This window comes from Kogia breviceps, chromosome 12 (genome assembly GCF_026419965.1).
Source record: "Kogia breviceps isolate mKogBre1 chromosome 12, mKogBre1 haplotype 1, whole genome shotgun sequence".
Classification (NCBI taxonomy): Eukaryota; Metazoa; Chordata; class Mammalia; order Artiodactyla; family Physeteridae; genus Kogia; species Kogia breviceps.
Genome location: NC_081321.1, coordinates 15,796,677 through 15,822,842, shown reverse-complemented (window position 1 = coordinate 15,822,842; position 26,166 = coordinate 15,796,677). Strand labels below are relative to the sequence as shown.

General features: G+C 35.0%; 1 protein-coding gene across 1 annotated transcript in view; it reads right to left on the bottom strand.

Moving 5' to 3' along the window:
• The window catches only part of LOC131766365 (solute carrier organic anion transporter family member 1B3-like), a 48,034-nt gene extending 25,946 nt beyond the window's left edge, over positions 1 to 22,088 (bottom strand). Inside the window, exons 1-4 of the mRNA XM_059080563.2 lie at positions 22,023 to 22,088; positions 17,657 to 17,808; positions 7,284 to 7,425; positions 4,096 to 4,228 (exon numbers count right to left, since the gene is read on the bottom strand). Of these exons, the coding sequence (XP_058936546.1) occupies positions 4,096 to 4,228; positions 7,284 to 7,425; positions 17,657 to 17,746 (365 nt within the window). The 5' untranslated portion in view covers positions 17,747 to 17,808; positions 22,023 to 22,088. The remainder of the gene's footprint in view (positions 1 to 4,095; positions 4,229 to 7,283; positions 7,426 to 17,656; positions 17,809 to 22,022) is intronic.
• Positions 22,089 to 26,166: the final 4,078 nt, after the last annotated feature.

The following is a 26,166-nucleotide window of genomic DNA, read 5'->3' as shown; positions in this document are numbered from 1 at the left end:
TAATCACACACAGTCATATGCCTGACTCTTCAAAACTTAGTTTAAAAAGTTCTAATCCATTTCAATTTGATAAGGAAGCACTTAATAGGAACAATAGAACGGACCTAGAATAGGGACAAATGCTGATATTTAAAAATACATGAGTGGACCGAGAGGTATTAAGCTTAGTAAAATAAGTCAGGCAGAGAAAGACAAATACTGTATATTTTCACTTACATGTGGAATCTAAAAAAAAAAAAAAAAGAACAAATATAACAAAACAGAAACAGGTACAGAGAACAAACTAGTGGTTACCAGTGAGAAGAGGAGTAGGGAAAGGGGAATATAGGGGAAGGGCAGTTAAGAGGTACAAACTACTAGGTATAAAATAAGGAAGGAGACCTTCAAGATGGCAGAGGAGTAAGATGTGGAGATCAACTTCCTCCCCACAGATACATCAGAAATACAACTACATGTGGAAAAACTCCTACAGAACACCTACTGAACGCTGGCAGAAGACCTCAGACTTCCCAAAAGGCAAGAAACTTCCTACGTACCTGTGTAGGGCAAAAGAACAAAGAAAAAAACAGAGACAAAAAAAATAAGGACAGGCCATGCACCTCTGGGAAAGAGCTGTGAAGGAGGAGAAGTTTCCACACACTAGGAAGCCCCTTCACTGGCAGAGACGGAGGGTGGGAGGGAAGCTTCGGAGCCACGGAAGAGAGCGCAGCAACAAGGGTGCAGAAGGAAAAGCTGAGAGATTCCCGCACAGAGGATCGGTGCCGGCCAGCACTCGCCAGCCTGAGAGGCTTGTCTGCTCAAAAGCTTGTCTGCTTTTAACAAAGATGTTTAAAAAAGAAATAAGTAAGATACAAAGATGTAATGTACAGCACAGGGAATATAGCCAAAATTTTATAACTATAAATGGAGTATAATCTATAAAAATAATGAATCACTATGTTGTACACCTGATACTAATAAAATTTGTCCATTATACCTCAATAAAATATATAAATCAAAAATACTGTGAAGTCTGAGGGCAACTTACTGTATGTTATGTATACATAACATTATGTATAACGCCTGTATACAGGCATTATGCTCAGCTCCAAATCACTAGAAATAAAACACACGTTTTTTTTTTACTTAAAACATCTTACACCCCCTAAAGTAAACATATATGATCAAAGATATAAGGTTAATATACCAGGTCCTGAGTTGTCGTAAAGGAAAAAAGGATTATCAGCTTGGCTTGCGGGTTGGAAAAGGTGTGGAATAGAGAAGACTTCACAGTGAGGATTCCATATGAGATATGTCTTGAAGATGGATAGGAGTTTAATAGATAGACAAAGAAGGAAAATCATTCAAAGCTGTAGAAATACTATGAACAAAGATATGACATATTATGGCACATTTGGCAAACTAGGCCTAGAGTGTGGTCCTCAGTCATGGGAAGCAGTGTAAAATGAAGCTAGGAAGATAGTCAAGGACCAAATCAGTGAGTGACCTGTATATGCAAATGAGCTTAGATATGCAAATGAGCCTAGATAGTAATTCATAGGCAAAAGGCTTTCAATACTTTGTTACTAACAATGAGAAATACACTTTGCATCACAATCACAATACATGGATATCCACACACACAAATTTATGTACAACCAAAACAAAAGTTTTACAGAATAATATTTATCCCCACTCTCATTGTGTTTTCTTCGATTCTATCCTATCCTATCCTATTAAAAAATTGTTGGTCTTAATAATCTTAATTGATTTATTGGTCCATGAGTGGTTCAGGATCTGAAGTTTGAAAAATCCTGCTCTAGGATACGGGACTTCCCTGGTGGTCCAGTGGGTAAGAGTCCGAGCTCCCAGGGCAGGCGGCCCGGGTTTGATCCCTGGTTGGGGAACTAGATCCTGCATGCTGTAGCTAAGAAGTCCACATGCCACAAGTAAGACCTGGTGCAGCCAAAATAAATAAATATCAAAAATAAACAAAAATACTGCTCTAGGATATTGGGAGTTTTAAGTGGGAGTAAAATAATTAGATTCTTATTTTTAAAATCAATACTGTAGTATAGAATATGAGTTAGAATGAAGTTGAGTTGGGAGGCAAAAAGTCCAGGCCAGAGATGATAGAATCCTCTATCAAGTTAAGGGCGACAACTATGACAGATAGCAGGCAGAATAAGCAAGATTTGGTGACCACTGATCATGTGTATTGAAGTAAAGAATAAGTCTAGGATGAGACCCTTGACATTAGTTTGAGTTCCTCTGTGGCTAAATGAATCATTGCTGAAAGAGTGAATGTGAAAAATCTGAACTGGTTTTGGCACAGGGATGAATTCTGTTCTGAATATATGGATGCAAAATGTTTGTAGGATGTTAAGATGGAGATGCCCACGAGGTGGTTGGTTATATAGATCTTGAGTATAAGATAAACTCACTGTGTACGGTGATAGTTACATTTAATGCATGTACTCCACACAAATCATGTAGAATGAAAAGTGAAGGAGATTGAAGAGGGAGCTCAGGCAATACTGACCTTATGGTGTCAGTAGCAGAAGGAAAAGATGGGCATAATGGAGAAGCCAAAAGGAGGAAATAAATCAAGAGAGAGTAAGATGATGAAAATAAGAATGAACAGCACCAGGAAGAAGAAAGAACTTATGAGGGTCAAATAGAGTAATTAATATAGTAACCAAAAGGCATGACTGTTGGCGTTGATAATAAGTATTGATATCTTTAGCAGAAACTGCTCATTGGCTCTCAATATCCATTCTTCTCTCCTTCTATGGTAACAGAACCTGGGATCTTTAGCTGGGAAGGGGACGCCTGAAGTAAAGTCTATTTTTCCCAATGACTTTCTATCTGAATGTGAGGTGTAACAAATTTCTGGCTAATGTGAAGTCGGTAGAAGTGTTGTCCTTCTGAAAATATTTCTGAAGTCTCAACCTGTGTGCATTATGTTTCTTCTTATTCTTCTTCCCTTCTATCCTGTTGCAAGCAACAGCATTGCCACAATTTAGACCGTGAAGTCAAGCCAGTCAAGGGCTGGGTTGGCTACATTTTTTTATGTAAAAAATAAGCTCTTATCTTATTTAAGCCATCACTATTTTTGGTTTTCTGTCATTAGTATCTGACTCTAATTAAACTACACCGTGACTTAGGAAGAAGTCTCAGTGGAGATGGTAGTGGGAAAACCCATACTGCAGTGAGTTGAGTGGTGAAGTCATAAGCAGCTTTTGGCAGGAAAGAGGTTTCTGCAGGAGGCCCCTTTGTCTTGTCACTTTAGCAAAACTGCATTGTAACTAACATTTAAATCAGGCACCCCATACTCTACTCATCACCAGCCCAAGCACACCTTTCAATTCTTTTGATCACACAATACCTTGCCTAACCTGTTGGTTCTTTCTGTAGATCAAAGAAGTAGAAATGAAGAATGAGTAATTAACAGATGACCAGATCTCTTCCCTAGCTTTCCCTTCAATAATCTCATGAACAAACTATGTGAACAAGCTAGCATCTAAAGAAAGATCACAAGAAGTCAACAAGCCTGCACACAGTGGGGGACGGTGACGACTTTGACCCTCTATCTCAGTGATTAACTGACATTACTTCCCTTTTCCCTTTAAAAACTTTTATAGCCAAACAGAATCATGGGAGTTGGTTTGGGGGGACATGAGTCCACCTTCTCCCCAGATTGTTGGCATTCTGATTAAAAGCAACTTGCCTTTCTACCAACAATTGCCTCTCAGGTATTGATTTTCGAGTGGTAAGCAACTGGACCTGAGTTTGGTAACAAAGACTTATTAAAATATTATCAAAATCTTGTAGGCAAAGACATGAAATACATATCATACTAAAAAGTCACAAAAAGCTTATTTTCTGTGAAACTACTCATTTATTGCTATTCATATTTTAATATCAATGAGAGTCATGGTAGATAAAACAATTTAATTATTACATAGAAACATACTCCATTTCTATACACACTTAGTGGATATTCTTCTTAGTGGATATTCTTCTCAAAAGAGGACTGCTTATTTAAAAGGAAAAAAATGAAATTCTGCCATTAATTTACAAGGAAATGATCATTGTTGGCATAGAGCCACTTACTATCCCATGAAGAAATGAGGTAAAGCAGTCAAAATACTTCCAATTCCCATAACGAAGCAACCAATTCCAATTAGTTTTGGTCTGTGTAATTTGGCTCCAAAGTAACTCACAAATAAAATCACAAGCAAGTTTCCTGGAAAGAAAACAAAATTATTTTGATATGATTGATTATAGCAAACAGTGACTGAGTCCAATTTTGTGTCCAGTAGAATGGAAGTCCACAGAATGGATACAAATAGAGCATAAGACATGGTACCATTCCTCAAAGACTGGGTAATTTTTGTTTTTAAATAGACTCTGCATTTTATTTATTTATTTATTCATTCTTTTTTTGGGGGGGGGGCTGTGTTGGGTCTTCGTTGCTGTGTGCCGGCTTTCTCTAGTTGCGGCAAGCTGGGGCTACTCTGTTGTGATGCGCAGGCTTCTCATTGTGGTGGCTTCTCTTGTTGTGGAGCATGGGCTCTAGGTACGTGGGCTTCAGTAGTTGCAGTACATGAGCTCTGTAGTTGCGGCATGTGGGATCAGTACTTGTGGCACGTGGGCTCAGTAGTTTGGGCTCATGGGCTTAATTGCTCTGTGGCATGTGGGATCTTCCCAGACCAGGGATCAAACCCGTGTCCCCTGCATTGGCAGGTGGATTCTTAACCACTGCACCACCAGGGAAGTCCCCGGGTAATTTAATTAAGATGAAACTCACTTACCTTAAGCCACTCACTATAAAGTTGTATGGTGTTAATAGTAAGCAGAGATAAGAACTAAAGTACTTGAAGTACTTGGCGATATTAGTGAAGCAAAATTTTATGAAGAATTTGGAGTTGAGTGGGTTGTACTGGAATGGAGAAAAATGGACAAAAATACCCGAGGGAAGGTATTTATTCATGCCTTTTTTCATTTACTCCTAGAAATCTTTAAATTCTTATTAAGTACCTGTCATAGGGTTAGAAGCCAGAAATAGAGGAAAAAAATAAAGAGTGCATGGTATCTGCTCTAAAAGAACTTACCTACCAGTGACAAAAATAGATAAATGGACAGAAGTACTCTTAGACCACAGAAAGGGGAAGCTTAAATTAATTAGAGGTTTCAGGAAAGTTTCCTGGAGGACAGGTCACTTGAGATTTAATGTTAGCTATAAGTTATTTAGATTCAAGAGAGGAAGAAGAGCAATCTAAGTGGAGGGGTCATGACCAATTCCAGTCCATCTGGACCTACAAATATAATAACGAACAGAAACAACCAAGAATTACTGAACATTTGATGGAAAAAAATAACATGAAGTAAAAGCACCAAACTGAACCAGCAGATAAAGTAACCCATGAAGAAAACAGTTAAATGAGGAAACTAAGAAGAGAAGACATTTTGAAAAAATCCAGTTATTATCTCTAGAGGTACAAAGGTATGTTGCATCCATAAAATAAGAACTGGCAGACTAAAAATAATAAGAGAACAATAAAGTATTGTTGCAAATTTAAAATACTATACAGAAATGTATTGGTATTGGGACCTGATACAATAAGATGAAAGATGGCATCAGCAAAGACTGATGGAGTTTCAAGAAAAAAAAAAAAGGTTGAATTTTAGAAAGAAAAACTTAACGTGAAAAAATAGCCAGAAAATTTAATATTCATAGATGTTTCAGAAGAAAATAGAGGGGAAGGAACAAATTTAAATATAGAAAATAAATTTCTTGAGCTAAAGGAAGGCTTAAGGCATCAGATAAAAATTTCTACATTTCTCCAGCATAAATAATGTAAAAGAGACCATCCTAGGTATATGTTGGTAAAATTTCTGAAATTCAGGCATAAAGAAGAGGTCCTATCAGTGCATGACAATGATACTGGTAATGATTTCTTATGTATAATACTGTGTTATAACACAATAGATAAATGTCTTAAATGTTCTGAGAAAAAAACATTCTGAAGTTTTAATTTCATACTCAAATTATCAGTTGACTATGATAGTAAAGTTAATACATTTTCCAACATGCAAGGGCTCAGAAAATATGTCTTATGTTCAATTATTTCTGGAAAATAAAAACTACTTGAAGATATACTCCAGAAAAACTAAAGATGAGACTTGAAGTCATAAGGTTCAAGAAATAGTGTTAAGAAGGAAACCAGTAAAACTTATAACCATGTCCAAATAATTGCTTTTAAATAGCTACAAAGTTTAACAAAGATAATAAGAATCAATTCCTCAATATAAAGAGATATACAATGAATTAGAATTTAAAGCTAATCACAGTATAATACTAAAGTTCTAGATGGTTTAGAAGGTGGAAAAGTGAAGGATATGTATGGTGTAATTGCCTCTGAATCATGAAAAGGCAGAATTCATGACAAAAAAATAGATGGGTCTTCCTTTATACAATTATTTTTAAAATATTCAATAAACAAGTATATTTTTAAAAGGTTAAAAGATAAAGAGCAAACTTGTAAAAAATATGTGTAATCTATACAACAGACATAATTTTTGAATCCCTTCAAATCATTAAAAAGTGGGGGGAAAAGGACAATGGGCAGAGGGCATCAGCGACCAATTCATAAAATAAGAGAAAAGAATGTTAAATAATTACATAAAACCTCACTATTATTGGAAAAATCCAAATTAAAATGAAGACAACAAAACAATATACTCAATGTTCTAAAAAAAAAAGACTTTTAACCCCCAATTTTATACCCAGTTCAACAGTAGACCCTAACAAAGATTGCTTCAAAATTATTCTCCTCTCCTCAAATCATCAGAATCATAATCCTCTCTCCAACTTTTTTTTTTGCACTAGGGCATCTTGAGAAAGAGAAGGTTTAGCCCTGCAAAATATTAGTTTGCAGGCAATGAGTTTGTGTAAATCAGGGTTTTTTAACCTCTATACTTTTGACATTCTGGACTAGGTAAACTAGGAAAACTAGGTAAACTAGGTAAACTCCTCTGTTTTGGAGGCTGTCTTGTGCATTGTGGGATGTTTCAAGGCATCCCTAGCCTCTACCACTAGATGTCAGTGGCGTTCCCTAGTCCTCAGCTATGACAACCTAAAATATCTCCAGATATTGCCAAATTGCCCCTGGGCAGGGGGTGGGGATGGGGGCAATTTACCCCTGGTTAAGGATCAGTGGTGTAGAGCATATGTGAACACTTTTTTACCTCTGCAAATCTCATTACTAAGTAATAATCAAAACAGAAACAAAAATTACCCATTTCAAAGCTTCCATCAATTAAGCCAACAGTAGAAGATGATATGTCAAATCTCCTTTCTATTTGAGTGATGGAACCTTTCATAATGACTGCACTTAGTGTCTTAGAAATAAAGCTGAGTGACAGGGCTGCCAAGAACATCTAAGAAAAAGCAGAAGGAAAGGGAAAAATAATTAATCATAAGATCACATAATGATTATATATGCATAGAATTAAAATAGCTTTTCTTCTTTACTTAGTAACTTTTTATCATAAAAAGTATACCCACCTTTCTTCTATTCCAGTTGGTACTTCTTAGTCTGTTTAACATTAACATCACTGTACTGATAAAGCACCTTTTTCTTTCTTCCTTTCTTTTTAAAGCCAATTTAGTTAGTCATTCCGACCTTGCTGCACAGTATGTGGGATCTTAGCCCTCAACCAGGGATGGAACCTGCACCCCCTGCATTGGGAGCACAGAGCCTTAACCACTGGACCACCAGGGAAATCCCTCATTTTCTAACTTGGTTACAGCATCAGATTATTAGAGCAGGACAGTCAAAGTTGTTATTTTTAATTAATGTCATTAGCTGATTTCTAAGAAGCTAGATAATGATGTGAGATGGCCAGGATGACAAACTAATCTTTAGTCCCAAATGAACAGCAAAGGCGTACTGTGAGGGGAGTAGCTAGACATTCTCAAAAATAGTATTTCCAGGAAGTCAGCAGAAAAAACTTTCATTTATAAAACCTCACTAATATTGGAGAAAACCAAATTAAAATGAAGATAACAAAGCAATATAGTCAGTGTTCTAAAAAAAAAAATAGAAGACTTTCAAGCCCACTGGTTATAGATGTTTTATTTTCAATTTGATTTTAACAAAATTTATTTATTCATCTTTCTTACAGCCCACATTTATATCCATAAGTAAATTCCTTTTACATCCAGTATTATTACCCAGAGTCACAGGATCATAATAAGATTCAGCAATCCCATTTCTGGGTATTTATCCAAAAGACTTAAAAAAAGGATCTCAAAGAGATATTTGCACATCCATGTTTATCACAGCGTTATTCAAAATATCCAGGAGGTAGAAGCAATCCAAATGTCCATCAACAGATGAATGGATGAGGAAAATATGGTATATACATATAATGGAATATTATGCAGCCTTAAAAGGAAGGAAACCTTATCACATGCTACAACATGGCTGAGCCTCAAAAACATTATGCTTAGTGAAATAAACCAGTCGCAAAAGGACAAATATTTTATGATTCCACCCATATGAAGTATTTAAAGGAGTCAAAATCATAGAAGCAGAAAATAAAAATTCAGTTCCCCAAAAGTGGAAGAAGACAAGAGAGAGTATTAGTACTTAGTAAGTATAGAATTTCGGTGTTGCAGGATGAAAAAGTAGAGATTTGTTGTACGACAACATGAATATACCTAATAACCACTGAACTGTACCTTCAAAACTTGGTTAAGATGGTAAATATAACATTAGATGTTTTACCACAATAAAAAATGCATTTTCCCATTGAAAAAAATGTGGGTGGCCTTTTGCTGAGAGAAGTAACCTATCCCACTGGATATGTTCAAAGTGTTACTGGCTGAAGGATAATGGTACATTACTACATAATTTCATTTTTTCATTATTCATATTTTCCATAACTTCACTGTGTTGTCGTCCCCTGACCTGTGAAGTTTTATACAGATGTAGAACTTCTTGGTAAACTTTCCCTCCTCCATTCCTCTCCCAACCCTTTACTTAAAGTTCTGTTCTTTTATATAAATAAATATATAAATAAATAAATCACATATATATAAACATATATATTATATGTGTGTATGTGTGTGTGTGTGTGTGTGTGTACAGCCATGGGAGAATTTTTTAATTTATTGAGTTTGTTGCCTCCTTTCAAGAGTGGTGAATGAAAATATCTAGTGATTCTTGCCTGTCTGCTTTGTTTTACATATGGAAGCTCCCGTTTCCTTGTCTCTGAATAGTCAGTCTTTGTGAAGCCTAGCTGAGATGGAGAGGCAGAAATGTCTAGCAGTAGGGTAGCTAAGAGTTAATCTGCATATGGGCGCCTCACTTCTTCATGAGTGTTGCGAGCCACTTGAGACGCGGTTCCGCTCCATGTGCCCGGGAGGGCATCCACCCACGCTCACTACCTCCTGCCCAGGGCAGATGTCTCTGCAGTTTGCTGCTTGGACTAAGTGGGGGAGGGTAATTTGATGATCAGGGGAGATGTTAAACAAGGAAAGAAGCATGTTTTCTCTGACTGAGTGGAATACCCTATACAACAACCTGGCGGTGGTCCCTGGGACCTCTCTTGATGCCATTGTCGGTGGCTTTTGCCTTTGAAACACGTTTGGAAGCCATGTCCATTTTTTTTCAGGTTTCTTTTCCTGCACTTGTCTTGGGCTGTGATTTCTTTCTTTAGCCTAATTCTTTCTACTTCTTACTTTTTAGAAAACTCTTATAGTTTCTGATTTACAGAATGTATCTCTTCTTGTTTTCTAGCACATCTACAAGTTGCCTTTAATACAGTTTACATTATTTATTAAAATTGGAGGGGGGAGGAGATGGCTTCAACCTTATTATTCTGTCTGCCATATTGAACTAGAAGTCAAGTTCTGCCTTTCCTTCTCTAATAAATAGAAAAAAAATGTTATCAGGCTCTCTATCAAACTCACATGCCTGACACATAATGAGTAAGTATTCAATAAATGTTTTTTGGTTGTTGAATAAATTGTTATTCCCCAAATTTAGGTTATAAATCTGGTACAGAGCTTACATGTAGTGAAACCTCTCATTTCCTAGTTTCCTCAGCTTTTAGATGGAGATAATTGCAGTAAAATTGTTATGAAGATTAATTAAAATAATACATATAGGGCTTCCCTGGTGGCGCAGTGGTTGAGAGTCCGCCTGCAGATGCAGGAGACACACGGGTTCGTGCCCCGGTCCGGGAAGATCCCACGTGCCGCGGAGCTGCTGGGCCCGTGAGCTGTGGCCGCTGAGCCTGCGTGTCCGGAGCCTGTGCTCCGCAACGGGAGAGGCCACAACAGTGAGAGGCCCGCGTACCGAAAAATAATAATAATACATATAAAATTTTTGGCACATAGTATTGAGAAATGTCTGTTTTTATTATCACTCTGAGCTATCATCATTCAGCTTTTGGCTGTAAGTTCGGTCAAATAAAAATAAGGCTCTGATCATTTAGCCAAACACATTTTTTTGTCAGGCACTATTTCAGGTGCAGCAGAATCAGTAATGAGCATACTGGCAAAATGATTTATTGATTATTAAAGAAATACTGAGGCAAACTTTTATCTAAATCCTTATCATCAAAACACTAATTGGTAAAATCAAAGAGGAGGGAGTTTCATAAAGTAACAGGACATCTCAGTAAGCAGATACAAGCATAACCAGATGTAAAACCTGTCCTATAAAAGAGCAGCTTTCTAAAAGTTCAGAGAAAGATTTTGTAATGTCCATGTCTTCAATCTTAAAAGGAAGATTAGCTCAAGACAAAAGAGAGACTCAATAAAGTCAGAATTCATACAGTATAATCCTAAATTGGTTTTACAAAGAGGAAAAGGGTAACAGATGCAAAGACAATGGCTACAGTAGGATTCCTCCAATAAGCTAGGATTTTAGAAGGATATGAAATGAGTTAATATAGACAGATTTATAAATGTGCTTTCTTTTACTCTAACTATAACCCTGAAAGATGGGCATTTTTAACCATGTTCCTAATGTGAAGCTGAAGTTCAGAGAAAGAATGATATGATGATTTTCTCCGAACGTAAAAAATTAAATAATAATAAAACTGAAATCTCCAATGAAAAATATTAAAGATCAAAGTATAAGGATAGAGAATTTAAGACTGAGAGATTTCAAAACAGACATACAAATGTTCACAATCATCAAATAGATTTTAAAATATCACAGGCAGAAAGACACAGCTAGCATTGAGATAAGAGGTAAAGTCTATATTTACCTGCAATCGTGGCAGGTCAGTCCTTTGTTTATGATGGCAAGAGTCTTAGAATTAAGGTCAGAAGACAGTTCCAAGTTTCTACATTGCCATATGTACGCCATGATTAACTCAGTTAACTCATAGGAACCTCAAACAAATTTACTCAGCAAACATTTATTGAGCAACTACAATATGGCAGTTCCTCCACTAAACCTTGGAGTTGACACAGGCATAGAGTAAGAAGGGAAGTAAAAACAATTAAGACTTAATAAATGCCCCCAAAGAACTAATGTTTCCCTGGGCCAATAAAAAATTAATGCCAGTATAATAATGTAATGAGTACTGTAATTGCTATACAGTTTTAAATTTATGAGTACACAGAAAAAAGTGATTAATTCTGTCTACACAGGTCAAAGTTTCTATAGATGTGCTAACATTTAAACTAAGTCTTTAGGGGTTAACAGAAGCTTAGAAACCGAAGAAGAAATAAACATTTAAAACAAAATAGGAAACACATGAAAAGCCCCAGAGTAGTGAAAGAACACAGATCATTTGAAAAACAAAAAGAATGTCTGTGGGTGGAATATACGGATAGAAGTAAGCCAACCATTGGGAGATCAATCTGCATTTTTAAATGTGATGTAAGGAGATTAAATTTTAGAGGACTAATTCTGGTAGCCATGAAGAAAATGAATTTATGGCAAATAAATTAATTAGAAAGCTGATTTCAGAAATAAAGATGAGCAGGGATGGGAAGAGGAGTTTACAGACACACTTGGAAGAAGTTTAAGAGGAGAACCAATCAGATGTGGGAATAATGGAAAATAAGTATTCTGATTTTGTTCTATACTTTGTATAATTGTATGTAGTAATACTATTATTGGGGATGAGAAAAAGAAGTTTTAGGGTTAAAGACGATGAAGTCATCCTTTCAAACCTCAAGTTTGAGATGTCTAAAAATAAACATCTACCAGATAGACACAACTAAGGCAGGGTTTGTGCTCAAGAGAGACTTTTGTCTGGAAGTAGTTTTGAGATTTACCAGGGGATAACTGTACAATTAATCCATATTCAGGCTTATTCCATTAAAAAACCTCCTTCTGCCCCACTGCATCCTCACTTTCCCATAACTCTCTCTCATTTTTTCCAGTCAAAACTGAGAGTCGTTTACGTTTGCATGAATCAGATCTTATTTTTTGCATCATTTTTTAAACTATCCTCAGCAGGCCTAGGATACTTTGGCTATTCCAAACTTTATTTCAGGGTTTTGTTTCAAACTCTCTTCTCTTTTTACTCTACATACTCTTTCTGGAAAACCTCATAAACTGGCATTGTTTTTATTGCCACCTAAATGCTGATGATTGCCAAATCTATATTTTAATCCAAGCTTACTTTCGCTGAGGTTTAGGCTGCTGTTCCAAAGTGCCTGCATTAGAGCTCCATTTTGGTTTTAATGTCCAGATTGCATCCTTTTCTTCCTCCCCTTTTACCTCCTTTCTTGTGTCACCACTTAGAATCTACTCTCTTATATATCACATCCAATCAGTCCCCCAAAGTTAAATATTTAATCTTATAAACATCTCTCTTTTTAATATGCTTCACTTTATATTCCTACCTCAAATGACCATCATCTTTCACCCAGAATACTACTATTTCTAACTGGTGTCTCTTTCCTCACTGTCAACTCTTTTTCACACCACACCCAGGGTGATTTTTAAATACTTATAACGATTTCCACTTCCAATATAGCTGAATAAGTTCCCACTGGACTGATCCTGCAGCAAATAACCATTGTAAAGTCTGAGGGGAAAACAAAAAACACCCAAAAGCATGGGAGAGCAAACAAAAGCAGTCAGATTCTGGACAGGGGTTGACCCTTAAAAGAAGGAAATGCCTCAGGTTAATTTCTCATTCTTATGGCTTTAAGGTAAGGTCACAGTTAGCATTATTCACAAAAGCTGAAATTCTTTTAGAAAAATTACAGTCCTTGTGGCCTGAAGAATGAGAAAGAAGAGTTTAGTTAAAATTTAGGGGAGAATTTCATGAAGGAGAGATCCAGAGAATGGGGAACCCCCAATTCTGCATATAAACTGTCCAAATTTTTGACCTCTTAACTATTCATGAACAGGGCAACTCAAGTTAGCCCTATGGATAAAGTAATTTAATTGAGATTTGAACTATTTCCTAAGAGATAGAGTTTGCAGTTTCAGGTCAACAAATTTAATTGCCTTGTAAAACAAACAAAAAATATCAACACACTTTGGAAGAATGTAACAATGTTCAAAATTACCAACATATGAAGAGCCAAGAAAATGTGACCATTTCTCAAGAAAGGTAACAGTCAACCAAGACTAACCCTGAGATTACACATTCGTTAGTATTACTAGACAAGAATTTTAAAGCAACTAATCTAACTGAGCTCTTTGATGCAAAGGAAACTTATCTCACAATGAATGAAAATAGAAAATTTCACACACACAAAAAGATACAGTATCTGAAATAATATGCATAATCAAGATGTTAATTTATGCCACATCTTCTGGATAGGTGTTGTGTGTGTTCTCTCTTTGTAACCTATGCTTTCCTATGACGTAACTCTTAGTAAGTCTTCAAACTTTCCTAAACAGGAACTATCAATAGTCAATATAGCTTTCAAAAATATTTGATAGCAGAGGTAAAGATGAAGGTTTGCATCAGACATCCTACACAAAACTTAATATCTCCCCATCCACTGGATATTTCTCTTTCCAATTAATACAGGAAGGATATGAATGTGAATTATGTTATGTGGAAACTAATATTTGCTAGGACTGTTCCAGGTATTCTAGAAGTATTATTTCTAATGCTCACAAAATCCTTGCATGGTATGCATTACTCTCTTCATTTTACAAGTAAGAATAATAAAGCTTAGAGATGCAAAGTTATCTAACTAGGGGAATAAGGCTAAAACTGTAGCAGAACTGTGATTTGAACACAAGTATTTCACACACGAAAAACAAAACAGTTCTTGGATCTAATATACTAACCCACTTTTCCTTCATCTCTTTATTTTCCTAAGTCAGATCCTTGTTACGTCTCACTTGGGTTATTTGTAGTAGTCTGCCTGCTTTCCTCCATTTGCAGCAATGGGAATACTGCATGTAATTTTATTTTTCCAACTTTATTGAAGTATGACTGACAAATAAAATTGTATAAATTTAATGTGTATAACATCGCAATTGACATATGCATACATTGTGAAACGATTAGAACAATAAAATTAGTTAACACATTAATCACCTTACATAGTTACCTATGTTTTATTTTCGTAGTGAGAACATTTAGATATACTCTCTTAGGAAATTTCAAGTATATAATACAATATTGTTAACTAGAGTCATCATGCTGTACACTGGATCCCCAGAACTTATGTATCTTATAACAGAAAGTTTATACCCTTTGACCAACATCACCCAATTTCCCACACCCTCTGGTTCTAGCAACCACCATTCTATGCTGTTTCCATGAATTCAACTTTTTAATACCCACCGCAGTGACACCTCTTTAGTGAAGCTGTATATTGCCTATTAGGAATTTGGTTTGTATCTCTCTTATATCTAGTGTAAATATATAATTTATCATATAAACCGGAATAATTTTTAGAGCAAAATGAGTGGTAAAAAAAAAATTAAGCTGAGAACAGTTTTTGAAATTTTATTGATGAATAAATTGCTTCCTATTCTAATTTTTTCAAATAAAAAACACATATCCAAGTAAATTGAAGGAAACATTAATTTCTTTTTCTTTTCATTGCTTACCTTAATATTTAAAATTAATACACAGTATAATTATTCTTGGTGGATATATTAGTATATTTTTATGTATGCCAATATGTATCCATGTATATCCATGTATTTTATTCAGTTTCTTATGAGTATCTCCATTACTATGTCACTATTATTTTTCTGAAGGATAATTTTCAAATTATTCTTAGACATTTTAGTTCATTAAAAAAATTATCTGAAATCTTCATCAAAATTGCATTTTATGATTACTGAATTTGAAATTGTCAACATTTCAATTTACCCTTCTCTGTAGATCATAATATTTTTAATGAAGAAAATATTCCCTTAATAAGCCCACAGCAAATTGTGCTAAGTGAAAATATTCTCAATTCCTTTTTAAAAATATTTACCTATGTACATTTTTTATTCTAAATATCACAGGTGCTATCATTTTTGCCTCTCTTTAGAGTATCTTTCTTGAAAAATATTTATATAAGAAAAATTTATGTTTTCTTTAACATTTGCCAATTTTTGTCACTGGAAAATTATAGGTATATTCATTTACTTTTTATTCAGATAAAGAATATACGTTTATCCAATTCAAATAGTACCTGTATTAAAATAATTTTTCCATATGTCAAGATATTCTAAAATACAATTTTAGAATTACAAAATTACATTCTGTACATTATATGATCTCTAACCAATTACTTTGTTCAGCTCTTAACATTCTATTTGCAAAAATTGTGATTTTAATAAATTCAATATACAAAAAGTTTTTTAAATGGAAGTTTTTGACTCTTCATTAAATATTTTTATCAAAGAATTCAAAGCTATTTTGAGGAAAGTGCAATGATAATTTACAGAATTACTTTATGAATATGTCCAATGTCATTGAAAGATATTTATTTTTATAACAAAGATCAGTTTCTTCCCTAAACTTTTATATTCAGTTATTCACATATGTATGTAACTATTGATGACAGTTTCAATTCAACTTGTAGAATATCTAAGACCGTTCACAATTATGGATTATAAATTCATTTTAATCAGTTCTAAAAACATTCTGCTCCATTATTTTTTTGTTTTAGTAAATTGTTTTTTACTGTTACTCTCATCATCCAGTAAAATTTGTATTTGAGCACCACAAGAAAACATATTTTATTATTAATGTTGAATTTTTAAGTTAAATATATAATAGTGCTTACAATAATATTAGAAATTTCACCTTTGAAGGAAGACCTTTCAAAAGCTTTACTTTGATTCTATGAATTGAGTTAAAAATAAAATCAAACTATTATTGATTAACTGATTTTCTATTTGAAACATAGATATAGTATAGTATATTTGCTCAATATACTATTACTGTTATTGCTTCTCTGTTCTTTATTATTGGGCTGCAATTAACATACTTTATAAACACTGACAACTTGCTAACTCGAAGCTTTTCTCCAAATATGCTGCAAGAGACTACCCAGGCAATTTTATTTGCTTCAGCTAGTTGTCACCTTGAACGCATGTGCAAATGAATCCCTGTAACCCTCCATGTTTAAAAGCGAAATAAGCCAGCACAACCTACTACCCCTAGGCAATAGAATGTAGTCCAGTTGCATTAGCCAGTACTTTCTCCTGGTGACTGCTTTTCTGTTTAAATATTACTTAAATATTTCATCAGAACTGATTTTACCAATAATCTCTGAAAAGCAAACAGACTTCATGTTCCCTGGACAAAGTTAAAACAGGCTTTATATAACATGATTGCAATTGGATCTGATCTCTGGTCTTTATTCAGCTAGATAAGACTACAGTTTTGAGGAAAACATTGTAAATATTGATCAAAGTCAGCCCTGATTGATTTTTTTGATTTCCTCTAGTCTTCTCTATGGGGGTTTAAAGGCTTTTATTTAGTTTTCATAGTTTTCCATTTACAACCTAGATGACTTCACGCAAACTTCTCAACTTCCTTGAGTCTTGGTTTCCTTGACTGTGCTCAAGGATTGCTTTTTCCTGTCTGTGAAAATCGCAATACAGTCTATATCATTCACTGTCTCACCGTTTTGTGACAAAAGCAAGAGAGAGGATTATCACTTTTACCCACTTGCATATGGAGAAATTAAATTACTTTCCTAAGTCATCAACTAGGTCTTTGGGCCAGGTCTTCTAGTTCCCTTCAGATTATATTATTTAAGTTAATAGAATAACAAATGCTGTTCTTTAAAAAAAAGAAAATTAAATAGGTCAAGACCACAAAGTGATTCAAAAGACTGATAAATCTTCTCTGTTATAGGTCAAATGTTAGAATTTTTTTTTTTACATACTATCCATTACACAGAGACTGCTTTATTTTAATCACGTTTATAAGTATCTTTTTGTCCATCAAGAATCAAAGAGAAGAATCAAAATCTTTCTAAATTTTCAACATTAATAAATTCTTAACTAGAAATGTCACCAAAGACCTTTTATTCAGATTTAAAGATTGATTTATATAAAGATGTATATCATTGTGTTAATATTTTAATATATGCTTCAGTTGAAAAGTCTAATTTGAAATATAATGTTCTTTTAAAAAACTGGCTGCCTTTTCTTTAATTCAAAATTCTCCCTTTACTTATTTTAGTTTGAAAACATGAAACGCATTCCACCTTGAATCCATTGCAGTAGTTTCTAGTTTTCCTTTTCTCAGAATGTTGTGCCTCTGCTGTCTTACTCAAATGTTGATTCTGGTCCATCATTGAACTGTAGATATCATGTGAATGTTTTCAATTTTTGTCGATGTTTCATTCAAAATGATCACCTTTTTGGAGAGGAAAGTTATAATTTATTTCACTTTAACAATTCAGAAATGAGAAAAGCCTCAAGGTCAACATCAATCAATCAATCATTCCACTAATATTCATTCAGAACCTACCATGTCCTGAGCACCAGGACACAAAAGGAAACACACACTCACACACGCACTCCAGACACACACACACACTCACACGCATACAAATTTCCAGCTTTAGCGAGATTGTAATTTAGGAAGATAAATTCATGGAGGGGAACTTGAAACAACAAATAAATAAGGTAATATAGAATCACACACTAGACTGGATTAAATAAATTACTAGCAATTACCTATTAGAAATAAAATTTTGTTATATTTTCTGTATATCTACATTATAAGGGTTAGGAAGGCAAATAAATGTTTAATACATCTTTCTGGTTTTACAAAATGCCAAACAGTACCTTGCATATAGTAGATAGTCAAAGTGAATAGAGAAATAATGTAATTAATTATGATTAGAGTGGCCTGAAAAGGTTTCAGAGAGAAAATATTAATACCTCTGGAACCAGGCTCAAAAAGCAGAGAAAGTTTGGATTTGTTAAAAAGAGCTTAGTGTACTCTAAGTACCCAGCAGAGGGACTATGGCCATGCTTGAACTTACCATCTCCATGATTCCACTTTATTTTAATTTTGTTTATTTATTTTTGAAGAGAGAGTATATTTGAAGTTGAAAGCACAAAACATCAAAAATGACATATAGGAAAAATTCTTCCTCTAACCCTCACCCAGTTTCTCTTTCTGAGGAAGAGTATTATTCGCTTTCAATGAATCTTGTCCAGAAATACGATATGCATTTTTAAATTAAATACACAATATTTTCCTTTTTTAACACAAATGGCAGCATACGGTTACTACAGTTATCTGCCTTTTTGCTCTGCTTTATATACTTAACTTTATATTAATATGGCTTACTCAGTTTTCTTATGGTTGTAGGGTATTCCACTGTCTGTAGTTTATCTACCTAGTTTTATGTCTAGGTAGGATCTAATTTAGATTAGTTTGCATCAAATTATTTCATATTAGAAAAATTTCTTAATATGTCTTTTGATTTATGTGTGATCATTTCTGTAGGATAAAATTCCTGCAAGAGGAGTTTCGAGGTCAAATGTAAGAGGGATTAAACTTTTGAGAGTTATTAAGCCCCTATCTTAAATACTAGTAAAATGAATCAACTTATTTCTTAGATTTGCTCTTTTTCGTAGACTAGTGTGTTCTTCACTGAGGTTTAGAAAATGTATTCTTATTTATTCATATGTGCTTAATACATATTTCTGTAGCAAAAATACCTATTTATGTATAGAAACAAGCATAAACATAGATATATGATTACTAATAGGGCACTAATTATACGGTATATTTAATACATGTTCTATATACAGTTGATTCTCATTATTTGCAGTAGTTGTGTCCTATAAAGTTCTTGCAAACGCTGAATTAGCAATTACTAAACATTGCTCCGAGGGGAAATACAGGGTTTGGTTCCTGTTTATCTGTGGTCACAACATTTTTGTCAACCAATGAACACATAACCTTGTTTTATGTCTCCTTCCTTATTAGACACCTTATTTAATTCGTATTATTGATCACTAGCATTGACTCTGTGGACAATAGCACTTTGCAGCTCAAGCCTGAAGGAACCTTATGTAATTCATGTATCTTTTCCGTCAGGCACATCACAGCTTTCTTGAACTTAGGAACACTAGGCAGCACTTCAGCATTATGCTTGAGAGTTATTTTAATAGCAAAATCACCTACAAAAAGCACACGAATGAAAAAAATGGCTCTAAGTAGACTGTGAAAACGTCGCTCGTTTATATTACGAGAGCACAAACAAGAAAGCAGAGCCATATCTTATATATTGACCAACCTCAGCTGAGAACATTCAAGTGGGAGAAATCAAATTTTTTGCAACTCTCTGCAGGTGTGTGAATGACCACGACAGAGCAGCAGTATTGATTTGAGCGTTACAAATCCATGTTAGTGAGTAGGAAAATTCACAAATACAGAATCCATAAATGATGAGGGTCAACTGTCTATTCTATTCGTTAATTCACGCAATAAGAATTTATATATATATATATATATATATATATATATATAAAGTCCATCAATATACATCATGCATATGAAATGGCTAATGTACAAATACAGAAATGATAAATATCTGAAGATATTATCACTTGTGTGTATATGAATGTATATAAACATACACATGATGCAGAAACCCACACCCATGTACATCTAAGTGAATCCTAGTTATTCTATACTTCTGGCATGTGGTCCATGTATACCTGGCCCTGGTCAGTTACTGAGTGAAGTGGAGTGAGGAGGGAAGCAGTAGTTCGGTCCCAAAGTCACAGGCAGCCTTTTGATAAATTTTATGTCATTTTTTACATGAACACCTCTTTCTGTATCTTTGTTCAGGACTTAAACGTTAGGAAATCCTTTTTACCACTTCATCCTCCGAACTCTTTGAAAGGTGGATAGTCACCCTTTAGCTTTAGTTTTTTTGTTTGGTTGGTTGGTTTGGCTACTCAACAAACATTCCTGAATGCTGTGATCTCACCACTCCTATCCTTGTTGATTGCAGTTGATTAAATTATTGTCCTGTCTCCCAGCCTTCCCCCTTTCCCATGCATATCACATCCATCCTTAGAATCTTTCAGAGGTCTCTTGTACCACACAAAATAAAACTCACGTATACTATTTGATATCCTTCCTGAACTAAAACCAGCCTTTGTTTTTAGTCTCAATACACCCATAAACACTTTCCACCCCCATGGAACCACTGTCCCCAGAAGAAAGGTCTCTGCCCACCTGTATGTTTCTTCTTAACCTGTAATGTTCTTCTTCATCTCTTGTTTGTAATTCTGCCCCAACTCACCCCTCTTAGATATTTTCCCGCTGTTACTCCCAGTTGAAATAACCTTTTCCACACTGCTCTTCAACCGGACAATATCCCTTGTCATGTAGTCATTCATTTTCCCTGTATTTCTACTACTTTCCCAAACAGACTGCTGGTCCACACCTCTCTCCTACACATTGGGGAAAAGTATCCTGATAAAAAGTTGGAAATGTAGGCACTTTTACCTTATTTCTGAAAAAGATTAAATTATAACAAATCACTACCTAGTAATTAAAAGGTTGAAATATCAATTCAGGGTTGACTCTAAACGCCATATTTTCCACATCATCATGGCATTTTAAGCCTGACTTGAAGACATTTGACAATTTTTTTCTCCGGACATATTTTTTTTTTTCTCAGAGTTCTGAAGAGCTAACACGTAAATGAATTTGGGGGATGCAATAAGTTTATAACATAAACCGCGATGTTCTGTAAGACAGGCATTCAGATGTAGCATTGCAACTCTTCCTTGAATAATAGTACAGTCCAGCTCTGCTCCCTTTTGATTGGGGTGAAGTAGAGGGAAGAATCTCACCAGCGTCTGCTTATCTGTGCAAAGCTTTTTCTATTTGAGTGATCATAGAAAAGCAGTGCAATCCAAGTGATCTACCATGTACAATACCTGTGGACTAAGGAGGGAAAACAGCATTTACTAACTTCTTAAACCTTTTATGGGTCTGTAAATAATTTAATACTTTTAAATTAAATAATATTAATAATAATTATAAGGGTAGCCACCTTCCTGAGTTGGAGAAGGGAACTAATATTTTTGAGTCCTTAGTTTGTGCCAGGTACTGTGCTGAGCAGAATTTTTTTCTCATTGAATCAGAGATACAATCATCTAGAAAACCTCTCCTTTTGACCTCCCCTTGAGTCAAATTTGAGTTGAAACAAGGAAAGTTGAGGTGAGTAAGTGGCTATGAGGCACATCCCATTTCTTGATATTTGCCAACTAGCTCTCCATCCCACATTATTTTTTCAGACTTGAAGTTCCACTTGAATAGAAAGTAATAGGAATGGGATTTCAGTCTTTATTTTTAAATTATAAATGTCTGATTTTCTGTATTTTATTTTTAAAAACATCAACCTGAGGCTCAGCTACCTCTAGAAGGGATAGTTAATGTTTTAAAGGTTTAGAACATAAGGGTGTAGAAGCCACATAACATAAAATATGTAATATTTATCATGTCCATCAAAACAATTTTTCCCCTTGAAATTTCTGGAAGTTTCTCACATACAGGAAACATTGAAATTCGAGAATCTCAAAGGTTCTTACCTGGACTTAGGATCCTACAGCAATGGCCACAGTTCCATCCCTTTATCTGTTGTTATAGTCTCCTGTTAAATAGTTAGCTTGTTATTTTTTTTTTACAGTCCAATGATGATTAACTACCTTCTTAGGTCATTGTCCCAGGTAAATAGAAGAAAATTAACTACTTATCCTAAGAATCTCCTCTGCATGCCTGTAGTTTAAAGATTATGTTAATAATTTCTCAGAATTTACAAATTACTTGTAAGTAAAAGTTCAAAAATTAAGCTTTACTTCTGAGAATAATTTACATTTGCTTACTCAATTAAGTTGTTTGCATGTTTTTCTTTAAAAATACAAATACAACAGATTATCCAAGGTGATAAAACAATTGCACATAGAGAAAACTACAAGGCAATTTAAAAAATTTGTCTGCACAAGGAACTACTATATAGTACAGGGAACCCTGCTCAATGTTATGTGGCAGCCTGGTTGGGAGGGGAGTCTGGGGGAGAATGGATACATGTATATGTGTCGCTGAGTCACTTTGCTGTGCTCCTGAAACTGTTACAACGTTGTTAATTGATATACTCCAATATAACATAAAAAGTTTAAAAATAAATAATTAAAATAAAAATGGGGAAAAAATTAAAAAAATAAAAATCTGCAATTCCTTTAGCATAGGTTCCTTTAGCATTCAAAAAATCAAATATACTCTTTTGTTTGATATTCGGGTGCAATTCTAATATGATGTGTCTGGATACCGGAAGTACCATATAGAATAGTAAAGTGCCAATTCATTACGAGACAGGTCTTCTAAGTGACAACATTTTTAAAGATGATGAAAATCAAGACTACTTTGCATAATAGATGTCTTGTATCAAGGTATACAGAAAGTAGGTCACATTATTTCTTTCTATTCACTTGGTTTTTAGAGATGGGGAGAGCTTGACACAATTGAACATTTTCTTGGGGTTCTTGAAGTTTCATGCCCTCATTTGTTCATTCAGTAACTCAGATGTTTTTGAATCCCTGCTATACCTCTCTACCTCAGATATTGGGCTCTGTGCTGGAGGTGTACTAGTGCAAATAAAATTCATACCCTTCTTCTCTCACATGAATAAATAAGGTATATTATATATGTTTTATACATATGTTATTTATTCAGTATAGTTATATATAGTGTATATAATATATATGTATGTAGAGAGAGATGTGTGTATATATATATATATAGCTATCATATATAGATAGCAATGTGAATGTATATACATGTACATAGATATGCACATACACATATGAATATATATATGTACATACATATATAACAATGTGAAGATGCATATGTGAAAACACAGTTACCCCTTATCTCTCCTGCAGGACAATCCTTGATACAGCTGCAACAATATTTATTTAAGTCCTATATCTCAGTTATTTGATAAATTGGTTCGATCCTTGGAACTGTTGGAATCATGGGAAAAATCAGAGACTGTGGAGGGGAAAGGCTAGGAAATATTTAATTTCTCAATTAAAGGGAACTGAGGAATGAAGACCTGGGCCTGGGAAGGTTAGGATCCAGTCATCTATAGCAGATTGGGCCCCACACTCAGGAGATGACCAAAGATTATGATGTTTTAATAAGCACTTCAGTGAACTTTTATGTTGTGCCAGATTTTGAGAACCACTGTAGCAGAGCTAGAGAACATTTTCATTTGATTTTGTGAACTTCCTTTTCATTCAGAGTAGGGTTATAGTCTAGGGGTTCCAATGCTATTGATTTTCTCTTTAAATTTCTGTTCTACCCAAGTCACATCACTTTGTTTTGAGACAGCTGTGTTGAAAGAATGAAGGTAAAACAGTACAAATTAGTAGACCCTCTTTAATCCCTAAACTAAAGCTTTCTGTTGAAATTCTGGACTGTTTCCAGAGGTCAAAGAGCATTTGCTCTTTTTCTTACGTGACTGTTTTAAGTACTTGAACTGTTCTTCCTGTGTGACTTGTGGAAGAATAAAAGTGGTCAAGAAAGACGTTGCAACAGCTCTTTCAAGATCAATATTATGCTAACATCCATGAGTCAATAGAATTGCAAAATTTGCTAAAAATAATCTTATTGGTATTTACTTCAGAGGTAATCATCCCAGTTCTAAGGATATATCATGGTCTTTGAAATCTAATAGATTTTGATGCCAATTTGTCTCTGTTACTTGCTAGCAGTATGAACCTAAGTAGGTTATCTAAACTTTTCTGAACATGAATATCCATATCTGTAAAGTAGGAAGACAATACTTGGGTAAGGATGAAATAATGTATGCAAAATGCTTTGCATAGTACCTGACAAATTACAGATTTGATACCTAATAAGAGTCATTGTACGACATTAGTGTATTATAAATACTCAAAGCAATTAATTCATATGAAATGAGTAAAAATAAAATCTCCATGACATGTACCCAGCAGTTTTTATTTCCAGAGTACTCAGAGGGGTCCGCAGGCATTCTTGACGAGGGAGACTTCAGGCTCAAGGACAACCTGCAGCTGCCACCTGCCATACTTCTCTTAGTAATGGTCAAGAGGCAGCCCCGTAACACAACATTGTAAATCAACTATACTCTGATAAAATTAACTTTAAAAAAAAGAGGCAGCTCTGGGAGGCTGCAGACGACTCCTGGGAAGAACCTCACATTTTCTACCCACTAGAGCCCTGGCATCGTCATGATTGATCTTATTGTGGCCATCATTTCTCTTGTGTTGGTCACCACCATGAGAAGTGAGGGATTCCCTGATCACTCTCTTCAGCTCCTGTCTAATCCCCATATGGCTCTGCACCCTCCCGTATTTGCCCTCATCTCCTATCCCTCTCCCAATCCTGAACTGAGATACTTCTCTTGAGAAGTTTGGAACTCATGGTTAATCACAAGTGGAATTCCCTCTACCTCCACCCTCTTCCCTGACACATTTTGCTTCACCTTCTTGCTTTAACTTAAACCTGGCCCTTCCCTGATGACATTGCCTTTCAAAGCTGCTGTGATCAATGGGGGCTACATCGTTCTCCATTTTGCTCCATACCAGATATCTTGGTCTCCAATTTCCCTTACTGTGCTACTTCCTTTCTGTTTTCACACCCTCTTCTCTCAGAATCCATCGTTATGAATCTCATATCTAAAGACTCCATCACTTCTTCTTGGTGGAATCACCTACCAGTCCTTGAGTCACTCCCACTTCTTCCCTGAGTTTTAGCTCTTGATTCAAAGCCAATCTTTCAAAATATTCCTGCTGTCATAATTATCGGTAATTTTAATGACCATGAAGAGAATACTTCTAATTCCCTGACTTCTTAGCTTTCAACTTTCTCTTCTTCAGTAGTCTTGCTTCTACTCACTCCAGTGGACATATCCTAGTCTTTGTCACATCAAAACTGCAACTTCTCCATAATACAAGTTTCAAGAATTGGAGTTCTACTATCTACCTTGCCAGCTCAAACACTGTAGTACCCCGGATGCTTCCACTGACCAAGATCTATCTGACCATTGATTGATTTTACCAGAGGTTTCACTGTGCCTTATTTCATGTTGTCATTTCCCTCCGTATCTGGGTTAAATTGAATAGTCATGGTAATCACTTTCTTCCATATATCTTCAAGTCATTTGTGACCCTGGCATCATTTTAATTGCTTAACAAAACACAACCTGGATTAAATACAACTCTCAGACTACTCTGTCCATTCATCCATGCTGCTGAACGTGATTGAAGAAAAACCCTCAGCCGTGTTGACTTTAAATTTAGGATCATGAAGTTCAAATGGGTCTTTCTTGGGCTTAGGTATCGTGTTGCATTTTCCCAATCCATGTCATCTTGCTTTCTCAGTAACTATCTTGTTGCCTTCATCTCTTTCCTCAAAACTCTAACACATCTTTTCCTATCTCCACCTTCAGCTGATGATGATTTCACTAACAAAAATGAAGATCAAAATTTCCCGAATCTTCTTTCACCACATCTGTCTACCTATAGTATCAGTACCACATACTCTGCCTTGGTGAACTGTCTATGCTGTAGCTAAGGCCAGCCTCCACTTGTGCACCAGATTACTTCCGCTGGCATTCCCAAGGATAGAAGTTTTTCCTTTCTATAGAAATATTCCCCTCAGCATATAATCATGCTATCACTTTCCCAT